This window comes from Polypterus senegalus, chromosome 11 (assembly GCF_016835505.1).
Source record: "Polypterus senegalus isolate Bchr_013 chromosome 11, ASM1683550v1, whole genome shotgun sequence".
NCBI classification, from domain to species: domain Eukaryota; kingdom Metazoa; phylum Chordata; class Cladistia; order Polypteriformes; family Polypteridae; genus Polypterus; species Polypterus senegalus.
In genome coordinates, this window is record NC_053164.1 from 155,890,335 (window position 1) to 155,902,080 (window position 11,746).

The 11,746-nt window shown below is 38.6% G+C and overlaps 1 protein-coding gene across 2 annotated transcripts in view; it reads right to left on the reverse strand.

Moving 5' to 3' along the window:
- Positions 1–11,159, reverse strand: part of LOC120539642 (overexpressed in colon carcinoma 1 protein homolog) — a 28,446-nt gene extending 17,287 nt beyond the window's left edge. Inside the window, exons 1-2 of one of the 2 annotated variants that reach the window (XR_005635639.1) lie at positions 10,606–11,159; positions 1,306–1,330 (exon numbers count right to left, since the gene is read on the reverse strand). Coding sequence is in view for 1 of the 2 variants with exons in the window: in XM_039769959.1 (XP_039625893.1) it covers positions 1,306–1,330; positions 10,606–10,720 (140 nt within the window). In the remaining variant the exon portion in view is untranslated. The remainder of the gene's footprint in view (positions 1–1,305; positions 1,331–10,605) is intronic. The other variant, XM_039769959.1, reaches the window with a different exon arrangement.
- Between the last annotated feature and the right edge of the window lie 587 nt (positions 11,160–11,746).

The window sequence follows — 11,746 nt, forward strand, 5'->3', positions numbered from 1 at the left end:
AAATGCTCTGATAAAAGAAGCTGGACTGAACTGAAACACAAACGGAAGAGCACAGCTTTTTGTTTGGAATGATTTGGAAGATCAGTTCTGATTACACTAATGCAGAAATGCCAGATCTCCTTTGCACATTTGAGACACCATTGGCTATCTGCCACGTAATCTATGGCAAATTTCATAATGTTCAAATAAAGAAAAAAATAAAAATTCACTGCTTTAAGACCAAAGTATTTCAGACATACCTTATAAGTCAGACAAATGACCAGTATTTTCTTGTCTGAACCATTTAATTTATGGCCAAGACATTACCAATGTTTTAAATGAGTGATTTATAGTTTATTCTTCACATATGATATAAAGCCCCATTTTCTGCAGGCATATCTCCAGTGTTCTAATAGTAAACTCTCTCAGCTCATAATTAATTATGTTTAAAAGATATTTGGTTATTAGAGAAACTCTTGTAATAATGGTAACACAGCTAAAATCTGTTATTCTCTAACATTGAGCAAAATAATTGCGCTTCAAAAATTGCCAAAATAAAATAAATTTATCTAGAAACACGCCAGTCTACTGTGTTGTGAAATGAAGGTTGCAAAGTTAGTAATACTTTGGCAATACTGTGTTTTATTGTAACTATATTGTGTTTCTAAAAATATACAGTTGTAAAGTAATATTGATATTAGGTGTTCTATTTAAAAGTAAACTCAACTAAATTATCAATAATCTGGTAGGTCCACCATACTACTCTATATTGTGAGGTCACTGTTAATTTTGCAGTCATAAATTACATATAGGAAATATGACTCATACTGGAGCATCACATTCTCCAGAGCACAGGTGTACTACAGTGTAGAAAATATGCTTAAATGCTCTAAAAGGTAAAGGTGCTAAAGTGGTTCTTCTGAGCAATACCACTGGGGGACCATTTTTGGTTTCATAAAGAACAATCCACATGAAGGTTCTGGAAATAACTTGTATTTATTTAGATCTGTAACAGCCTCCATAGAGTAAATTGCCATGAATAGATAACAGATTTGTGAAATGCCAATGCATTCTTAATTTTAAAAGGTTGCTGCAAATAATAACACAGGCTAAGAGGTTTTCTTGATCGTCAGTATCCTGCTAGGTAGCCTACTATCCATTAAAGATTTCTGTTTTGGGAAGCTTTTCAAATCCCAAAGAACCAATTTCACAGAAATAAATTAGTTCTTTGTCATGCAGTGGTTATACGAGGTACCACACAACCCTGTAAAGGGCCATTAAAGTGTTATTTTTAAGTGTGAAGAAGGTAAGAATAAAGATACTTACGTCTCCTTTGTTGTTCCAGTAGGACCTAGAATCAAAGGGAAAAAAAAAATGCTTGGGTCAGTACAGATAATGCAGATGAAGGAATGAGCATCAGCTCAAAAGACACGTAAAGATCCATAAAATTGTACTCTTTTTCCCACTGTTAAGCTACACTAGGCTCGGCTGCTTTCTCTGGCCCAGTTTGTCTCAGCTCAATTCTGTTTTCTGGGTTATTCTGATTTACATTGTTAAAATGTAAGCCCCAACAACCAGCAACACACAGCATTTGTTGTCAGTCTGGTTCTGGCAATAAGGAGTAACAGAGCAGCCCATCCACTAATCATTTGGTAACTACCCGGAGTAATAAATGAGTAAATGTCTGTCAGATTGAAGTCAGGATCACCCTACTGCCAAAAAAAAAAAAAACAACATGAAAAACAGTTGAATTCAGTCATTTCCCTTGCATATTTTTTCTATAATGAAACTTTGTGTTCTCTTTAATTTTCCAACCACTGTATACTTCATCACCTATGTCACACTCTACACTTGCAGTGAAAAATCAGGCTGTTCCTGTCAGCTTAGGGATTGCACAGCACTGACCCATATTGGAAGATAATACACTCACAAAGGAATCAGTGACTCTGCATCTTCTATAGCTGTTAACGACACACAAAGTTCATAGCTTTAGAGAGAAATTCCACAGTCAAAGTCATCACCATAGCATACGTCACTAACAGGAACCTGCAGTCCTGTTCTCTGCTCCCCCTCAAGACCACACTGAGCAGTAGGGCCAGACAGAAGATTTTAAAATGATAGAATTCTGTATTTTTAAACATCCATTGTTCCTAACATCCAGCTGGTCAGCCAGGTACCTAACATTAAATTAACTAATCTATTGGATTAATAAAGTATCTATCTATTCTTTTCTTTGCCAAACAAGCTGTCAGGAAATATTCTGTACTTGGTGCCTTTTCTTTGTATGATACGTTTACACTAAAAATGCAATACAGTTTACATGATGATGAAAGTCCCATTAATTTTCTCTTATTTTATTTGCAAAGTACAGTACTGGTAAATTGTACATTTCTTAATAATCCTAATTCTAAGCATACTGTCATATGCTGAAAAAGCATCTGAGCTGTTCATTAACTTTCACAACTGACTAAATAAGCAAACCTTATTATGAGTGTAGAGGGAGTTGCTCTTTATTCCTCACTGTGTGTTGTTTAAAGGTCTTTTTTGCTGGTTTTTCATTATTTACTGTATTTAAAATACTTGTTTCTTACGTCATTAAGCTTTTCCCTCCCAATTTTGGTATTTGCTTCTCACTCCATTTAGGCAACAACTTCCTGGATGAGTTGTGTGATGAGATAATATATTTCAGTTTTTAATTGCTTTTATACTATACATCTTGTAATACATATTTGTCATTAAACAGATCACTTTTTCAGTTTATGTTGAATATGGCTAATTTATTTCACATTCAGAAATAAAGGCATATGATACTAATTGACATTTTCATGTTATATCTGATGATAAACACTGAAATTAACTGTTATTACCCTTCATTTTATATCTGCATGTTCTAGCTACTGTGTGGTGTGTATTGAATATTTCTCATAACATACCACATTCTTTATAAAATCTGGAGAACAAGCAGGCTGACCAGCTCACCCTAGACCACACCAAGAGGAAGTAAAAGAATAGCCTCTCTGCCATACTGGAACACAGCCAAGTCTTTCTATCAAACCATTTACTCAGCATCATGTTTACTGGAGTAATTTAGAAAGCCATTACTACATGGACACTCAAAAACATCCACAATAGATTTCAAACCAAAGGTAAGTTTGCTATGCTTAGAGGTCAAAAAACACAGAAAACTTACCTCTAAAAGCCGTTTTACCTTTTATTTTTCAGTGCAAGCTTCCTTTTATGAATGTTTGCAGATTACTGTTCAGTCACATTTTGCTATGTCATGGGCTTAGCGTTTGTTAATATCAGTTATTCTTTGTGTTCTTTATTTGTGATAGTAATGTGTTATATATCAATATTAAAAATCTTAGTAGATTTTCACAGTCATGACTAAATGCTCTTGTTAAAACTATTTTTAAGAATACATGATTGCTTTACCAATCGTGGTGGGCTGTAGTGGCTGCAGGTTTTCATTCTAACCAATTATGTACAGCAGGGGGTGCTTGCTCCCTAGCAATGGGTTTGTTTTTTTTTTAAAAAAATGCATTATATATTTGAACCTGTAGATGTATACCCTTTCAGAAAACATTGTGGGAATATTAAGACAAGAGAAATAAAGTACAAAAGGATTTAGTACATACTGTAAATACATATTTGCCCTCTACTCGCTTCGCTCGCCCACCCCAATCAACCCCCAGGGGCGCGCTTCATGCTTCACATCTCTGCCACTCGCATTGTGGGTGGGTGGGGCTGAACGGTATGCTAAGGAGATGCGGACGGATCAGCTGCTGGGCCATGATCATCAGCTGCACAACGATCATTTAAAAACTTGTACAGCAGCTGTCCTTTTGTCTCACTTCCTTGTCTTGTGGGACGTTAATGTGTCTCTGACAAATTATATGTAAGTAGGGTGTGACATGAAAGTAGTCTCACAGGACTTCAAAGTGTCTCTCCGAGATGATCACGTATTGAAGTTTTTTTTATATAATAGTTTATATAACTTGACTTAAAATGCAGCATTTACTCCTAACATACATTGTAGTGTATACATTATTATTGTTATTATACATATTATATATACAAATCCAGTCCAAAAAGAAGCCACTGCAACAGCACAATCATCATTCATTTCTTTAGAACAGGAATGCTGATGACTGCAGTTCTGTTTTGGTAGGGCACAGGGGGCATTTTTCTGGCTAGATGTTCAGCAAGCTATTTGTATATGGCTATGTATGGACTGGGCTCTTCTAAGTCTGCAATATATAGTAACATGTTTGTTCCACTATCTGTGAACAATGCATCTGCATTAATCACTCATGGTCTCTTGTTGAAAGCAATGGGTAAGGCCTGCTTTAATCACTTAAGGTCCCTGTCTGAAAGAATCGCCCTAACTTCACAAATCACAATATCAGACACTTATTTTTGAATTCTGGTTACACCAGATCCAATTTCTGCTGCTTATTAACTTCTTTTGTCTTAATTTTAACTAATTTTCCATTTAAGACTCAGACTTAATTAATAACCAATTATGAAAACCAAAATGAGCCATCACATAACCAGCTAACCGGTGTCCATCGCACAATATCTGAATATGAATGAGAAGATCTCAGTAATGCTGAGCTGCTCAACGTTCACAAAACATTTCGACAATGACCTTAGAAAAGTAAACAGTTTTGGTAATGTCAGCTGTGGCAAATACGGGCATCAAAAAGTCATGAAATTAAATAATGTGTGTAGTTAACAACAAGAATTGACATCAGATTAAGAAACTGTTTGAAGTGATTGGAGTTTGAGGACCAGATTTAGCTAGTCGTCTGTTGGCACACTTTGCATCTTAATTTTGTTTGCCTGCCATTTAAGGAAAAAGAAGCAATTCAAAGGACTGCGTCTTAAAAAAAATATCAAGATGACTAAAATCAGGGTAAAATAAGCCAATTAACAGCAAAAATTGTTCACTGATTAAGAAAGTGGCAGGACAGAAAAACCTGCAGCTACTGAGACCTTCCAAGATCACACAGTTCGACACTTCTGCTCTGCTGAATTGTGGTTTAGGATGAATTCAAGGCATTTCTAAATATACTTCATTTTATTTTTACACCATGCATTAAAAATGATTTGGTGGTTATTTATTCTGTGCATGCAATGGAACGAAGAGAGATTAATTTATTCTGTTTTTCCCCGTCTGTTTTTATACAATCTGCCCAGCGGTTATCCCGAAATTAAATATGTTAGAACATGAATAAAGTACCATACGCATTTTACTGATTAATTTTTCGTCATTTACTATAAAACGTAAGTTAAAAATTTAAACCTTACAAAGACTTTGTAATGACCCGATGCAGTCCGATGGCTGATAACGCAAATACTCACCCACTACGGCGGTGTTTTTGTAAGTGCGGTTGTCCTTCTTGTTGTCCGTATGGGTGAGTACGTGTGTTTCTTGCTTTCTGAGGGTTTTTTTTATGCGTTTGTAATTTCGAAATGTATTTGTCCTTGTTTTAAAACAATATATGCATCGTTTTGGTAACGCAATTAAGGGCAAGAAAACAAGTGTAGGTGAATGTTTGGGAGATGAGTGGATCTGAAGGGGTTAACCAGTCTGTTTTGGGGCGGTCTCCGGTAAAGGTGGGGCCAGCGCATCCATGCGACTCTCACTACTCGGCCTTGAAGTGCCTGGAAAAAAAATTAAAGTGAGCATTTGCTAAATGACGCTGCTTTTTTCGTACAAGGGTAACCCTAGCAACGCAGCGTATCTCTGGGGGTCAGGGGCGGGGACCAAGCAGAGCGGGCTCAGGGTCCAGAGTTGCCAGGTTAGGTAAATTCCCTCCAAAAGGGGTTAAGGAAACTGACGGGGAGGGGAATGTGTGCCCCCCTAGCTGCATGAAAGCTGACTAAACAGGTGTATCAAAGGTGGAGCCTCCTTTACATTTAAATCCCATCTTTGATTGCCATGGTGTCAATCCATTTTCCAATTACCCCTTCCAGACTTCCGTTTTCAAAGCACTGCTTTGGACCGTAACTCTTGAATACCTGGTCCCGAGGATGTTTTATTTAAAAAATATGTATTCTGTTATTTTTAACAGTCTGCATGTACAAGTGATCCTGCGCTTAGTCCCCGATCGCCTGTATGGGTAAGACGTAGGTCAACATACCCATTACACATAAGAAGCTTGGTCTGCTAGCTACGAGCAACTGCGTTTAAAACCAGACGCTTGCGTAACCTGCGGAAAAGTGAAACGTGCATCGCTTTGTGTTAGGCTTTGCCATCGCTCGTTCAGCGTGAAGCTGACACGGACAGATCGACTCGTGACAACGCGACCAATTTGGCACCCCCTGTTATACGCTTGTTGACAGATAAGCGCCTTGTTCCTCTCCACGTGGCCAGATCGAGCTAAGCATGCGTGGCTGTGGAGCTGAGCTGAATCTTAAATTACCAGGTGTGCGGAATTTCAGCGATCCGAATCTCTGGTTCAAACATTTTAATTAGCGCCACTGGATTGTTTAATTGGAGATACGAGGCTGCCGACAGCCTGTGCGCCTCTTTGGGGAATATGGCGCAGGCTGCGGATGAACGTTTAGCTAAGGACACTCTCACAACATGCTTGCTGACGAAATTAATTTACATGGGTTAAATGTTGCACAAATGAGCACAGGTAAACAGCTACCAGCCAAATTTTAGACAAGCTGAAGGGTTATCGGGCAATAACGACCTATCAGACAAGTGTCTGGGAATGAATGGCATCCATGGTCTAATAGTGGCAATCAAAGACAATACGGGTAAAAGAGGCAACAACAATTTTAAGTACAACAATAATATGTGTAAATCAAAGAGTCACTGGTGGAAATGATGCCAGTCAAATTGGATGGCCCTGGGATAAAGACCTTCAATAGGAGGCAGGTAGTAGATTACCTGTGTAACAGGTGCAGGTCAAATTGGAGGTCAGAAGGAAAGCAATAAGACAAGACCTACTTATCAAACTTGTGTTGGCATAGAAATTACAGGCCTGGCAAATAGAAAGGCACTAAGGATATTAACTACCAGTCAAACTATGGGCAGGCTGTGAGGTACCAGGGTAATAGCAACCAGTGAGAATCCTGTGCCAGGGAAACTAGTTACTAATAAATTCTTCATGTCATCAGCTGGAGTTTTTGCTTTCCTGTCCTCCCTGGTCATCCAACCACAGTATTAGACTTTTGCCATTAAACACATTAGGGACTTAAAAACTGTTAGCTAGTAAGTTATTTAAGCCATTTATTTCTATAACAGGTACTGTGCATCCAGAAAGTATTTGCAGCACATCACTTTTTCCAAATTTTGTTATGTTACAGCCTTATTCCAAAATGGATTAAATTCATTTTTTTCCTCAGAATTCTACACACAACACCCCATAATGACAATGTGAAAAAAGTTTACTTGAGGTTTTTGCAAATTTATTAAAAATAAAAAAACTGAGAAATCACATGTACATAAGTATTCATAGCCTTTGCACAATACTTTGTTGATGCACCTTTGGCAGCAATTACAGCCTCAAGTCTTTTTGAATATGATGCCACAATCCTTGGCCAGTTTCGCCCATTCCTCTTTAAAGCACCTCTCAAGCTCCATCAGGTTGGTTGGGAAGCGTTGGTGCACAGCCATTTTAAGATCTCTCCAGGCTGTGAATACTTATGTACATGTGCTTTCTCAATTTTTTTTATTCTTAATAAATTTGCAAAAACCTCAAGTAAACTTTTTTCACGTTGTCGTTATGGGGTGTTGTGTGTAGAATTCTGAGGAAAAAAAATGTAAAAAATTAATCCATTTTTGAATTAGGCTGTAACTTAACAAAATGTGGAAAAAGTGATGCGCTGTGAATACTTTCCAGATGCACTGTATATTTGTATTATTGGCTTATTTTGTTTTTTCTTTTTTTGCTTTGTGTCCTCCTCCACCATAACCTATCATGTATCGGGGAGGAGTGAAAGCTTTAGATTTGTCAAAAACGTCAATCTCTGGTTTTCAGTGGATCTCGATGTTTTAGGGTTCCCTGATACTGAAAACATCAGTATCTCAGTGAGGGGTGTGTGTCTGTGTGTCACAGTTTTTTGAGAATGGTCTAGTGCTAAAATGGCTGAATAGAAAAATACCAAACTAGAATCTTAACCCTGGTTTGAGATGATGATGTGCTGATTAGTTTTTGAGCAAAATCATGCAGGAGAAAGATGCACTCTACAGGAACCCTCAAATAAATTTTTGATAATATCTTGAGAATTATGGCAAATACCATAATTCTGAAATTAATTATGAATTCTTCTCATCAATTGCTATCATAATGACCTATATTATGATGAGCATCAGAGCGGTAAATAATTACTGAAATGTTATAGAACAGTTCAGGTAACTTGGTTCCTAGGACGCAAAGCCTACTGATGCTCACGTTTGAATTCTTTGTAATTGTAATAATTTCATTTTCCTTCTTGCAAAGCACTTTAAGATACACTTTCTGTATAAAAATGTGCTATATAAATAAATAGTGTTGTTTTAGTAAGATTAGGGGATAAAAGAACAGCACTAGTATAACCCGCCCAATTACATTCTTATAATGGTTCTAAAATGTTTACTGGGATTTGGGATTCCTAATTGAACCATTGCTTGACATAGAACCATATTATTCTGGGCCAGATTCTTTGTATACAGAATTGGTTCTCTAAAATGGTTCCTAATATATGGAAGATTAAAAAAACTTTAATGTGCAGTAGGCTACCTAAAACACATACAAAAAAGCTTAACTTAGTTTCGTTACTTTAAGTAGAAAGAGTCCTTCAGGAACACATTTTTTTTTTAAATCTGATATTATCTGTTCAAGGTTATTTATAGATCTAAGTAAATTAAAGATCTTTCTGGAACCTTCATGCAGATGATTCTTTAAGGAACCAAAAATGTTTCCCCTATGGCTTCAACCTATAGAGCCACTTTGACAATTTTGTTTTTAAGAGTGTACGTTGGAGGTGAGTAGCAGACAACAGCTACCTTTCATACTGAATGCAGAGAAGCAAGGGGCAATTGCCACAAGTTAGCTAGAGGTCAGGAAAAGAAAGAGACACCAGGAACCAAAGCCACTAATGAAACTAGAATCAGACAGTGAGTGCCAGATCATTATTTCCCAGTTATATTAAAAATGTTTAGGGTGCATGAGGAAAGTAATAATAGAGTGGAAGTAATTATTTGAAATGTGGGTAGTCAGGGGGACAGTCCCACAAGCTACCATTTACACTAGTGGAGAGCAGAGGGGCACTGGGACAACTGCAATCATTCAGAATGCAATCTGGTAGAGCAGCAACTAGAAAACAAGCTACCAGTTAGAATGTAGAAATGAAGAGTGTTTACAATTTTAGTTACTTCTCAAATTAAAGATTGGACAAGAGGTAAATACCTGTAAAGGGGCACCAGGGCAGGATGGAGGCACGCTCTTTCCAAAAGAGCCATCCGTGTGAAGGTTCCAGAAAGAACCTTTATTTTTTAGATTTAGGCTCTATAAATAATATTAAATTTGAGAAATACCAGTGGATTCATACAAATGTCTCTTGCTGTATACAATAACATAGACGAAGTTCAAGTTTTCTAGATTTGTAAGTGCCCTGCCTGGTAGCTTGCTATACATTAAAGATTTCTGTTTTGTCCAAACATTTATAACCTTTTCAAAGCCCCCAAACAATTTTATATGCAAAGAATCCTTCACAGAATGACATGATTCTTTGTAAAACAATGGAACAACCCAGTGAAGTGCTATTAAGGAACCAGTATTTTAAAGAATGTAAAAGTAACGGGGTCATCACCATCACAAGCTACCATTAACATTAGAGGTGGACAAAGGTGAAAGAGATGGACAAAGTAATAGTCACATTAAAGGCAGCTAGAGGGGTACTTGAGTAAGAGCCGTAATTCAAATGAGAATTGGATAGAAATGCATCAGGGCCATGCTATCAGTTATAAAAGATATAGCTTCAGCAGCTTCAAGTGCAATGGGCACTAATTAGCAATGAGATTAATAGACTGATACCTAGACATCAACTAGCTCAGTATAGGTAGGTATTCTTATATCACAGGGGATAACTAGTTAGTCTAAACTGACGTGGGTAGCACCAGCACACATTACCAGTGAAATATGAAGAGGGGGGCACCAAGGTGATTGCTACCTGTGGAAATTGAGAATGAGATCTCCAAGCAGAACATGCTCAAGCAAATATTCACGGTGTGACATGAATATAAGGTGTAGCACATAATAGGAGGCCACAAAAGACAACAGTTACTGTCAGACTAAGAGAGGTAAGTACAAAGCAGAGGGATGCCAGGGGCAATGCACCCTAATTAAGCTGCCTGACAAGGGCAAATAAACAGAAGAAAGAACCAAAAAAGCCCCCTGCTGGTCAAGCCTCTAATGTCAACCGGCCCCTGTACCCTACAAGCTGTGGATGCTTCGCTAGCTATGTGCACGCGCTCGCCTCCCCGTATACAGAAGTGACTTTGTCCCCGTTTCTGTGAGTGCGTGCGTGGGTAGGCGTGTGTTTCTGTGCGCCCCCGTCAACATTCCTGCAGACAGACAGTCAGACAAACACGAAAAAAGCCTCAGCACGATTGGAACAACTTACCCCCGCTCGTTGTGCTGGTGGCAGTCGAATTTCCACATCCCATGCTGAAGAAAAATAAGGAGCGTTCGTGGGGTACAGTTCTCGGGTTCTCGATGCTTCTCTCGCTCTGTCTCATCTCCAGCTAGAAGGATGGAAGCAGTCAGATATGGAGGAGAGAGCGGGATGAGGACAAGACGAGGGCAGAGCCTTCCTCTCCCCACCCCGCGAGAGCTGCTCCAATGGCGTGCGGCAGGCAGCGAGCAGAACCAAGAGGCCGAAGCGTGAGCTGTAAGGTGCAGTTCGAGGCTTGGCTGCTGAAACCGACGGTCTTTTTGCTCGTGTCCTGATTCTTTTGCAGAGACCTCGAAGAAATGAGCTTTATTCGATTTTGAAGCCGCACTACAATAACAGCGGAGTGAGTAATTTATTTTGGTATGGACGGATAAAACGTGCAGGCACTCATTACTCGGACTGAACAAGACATAAAAGTATCGGTCACAACACTGAGTGCTTATGATCCTGAATCTCCCATCTCTTGTGACATAAACTCTGCGATCTCAGTAATGAGAAATCAACAGCAGTAATTGGGGCAGGCGTCCCGGTAGGGTGTTTTTAAGGTTGCCCAGATAGGCTGATCCAGTCGCTAAGAAATACTATTTGGTGGACGTAATGAACGGACCGCTACAGGTAGGGTTACCACTTTTAAAACAAAAAAATAAGGGACGCATACTGCAGCGGGGGCCACATCCCTTGGGGGCCAAGCGCAATTTCATTCTCAAATACGGGACGATTCCGTATTTTAAAGGACGGGTGGCAACCCTAGTACAGGTATACATACAGAAACACGTTATTTCTGTACTTGTGCGTATATGTGACACAAAATACAAATACCTTTCTAAACGGAAAAAAAAATATTGCACTACGTTCCATGGTTTTGTTGCATTAGATTTCGTCTTCCTAAACTGTGTAATGCTGAAAATGGGATAAAAAAATGTATTCAGTGTCTCTATATGATATTTTGAAAGTAATCCTATTTTCCATTGGGGTTGAAATCTGAGAATCGCATCTCGCTGCAACGTGCGAGTCCTAAACTTGACATTAGTACGAAGTCAGGGGGCGTGTAGGCAACGCACTTTGTGTTCCAGTTTTGTGTCCAACTTAG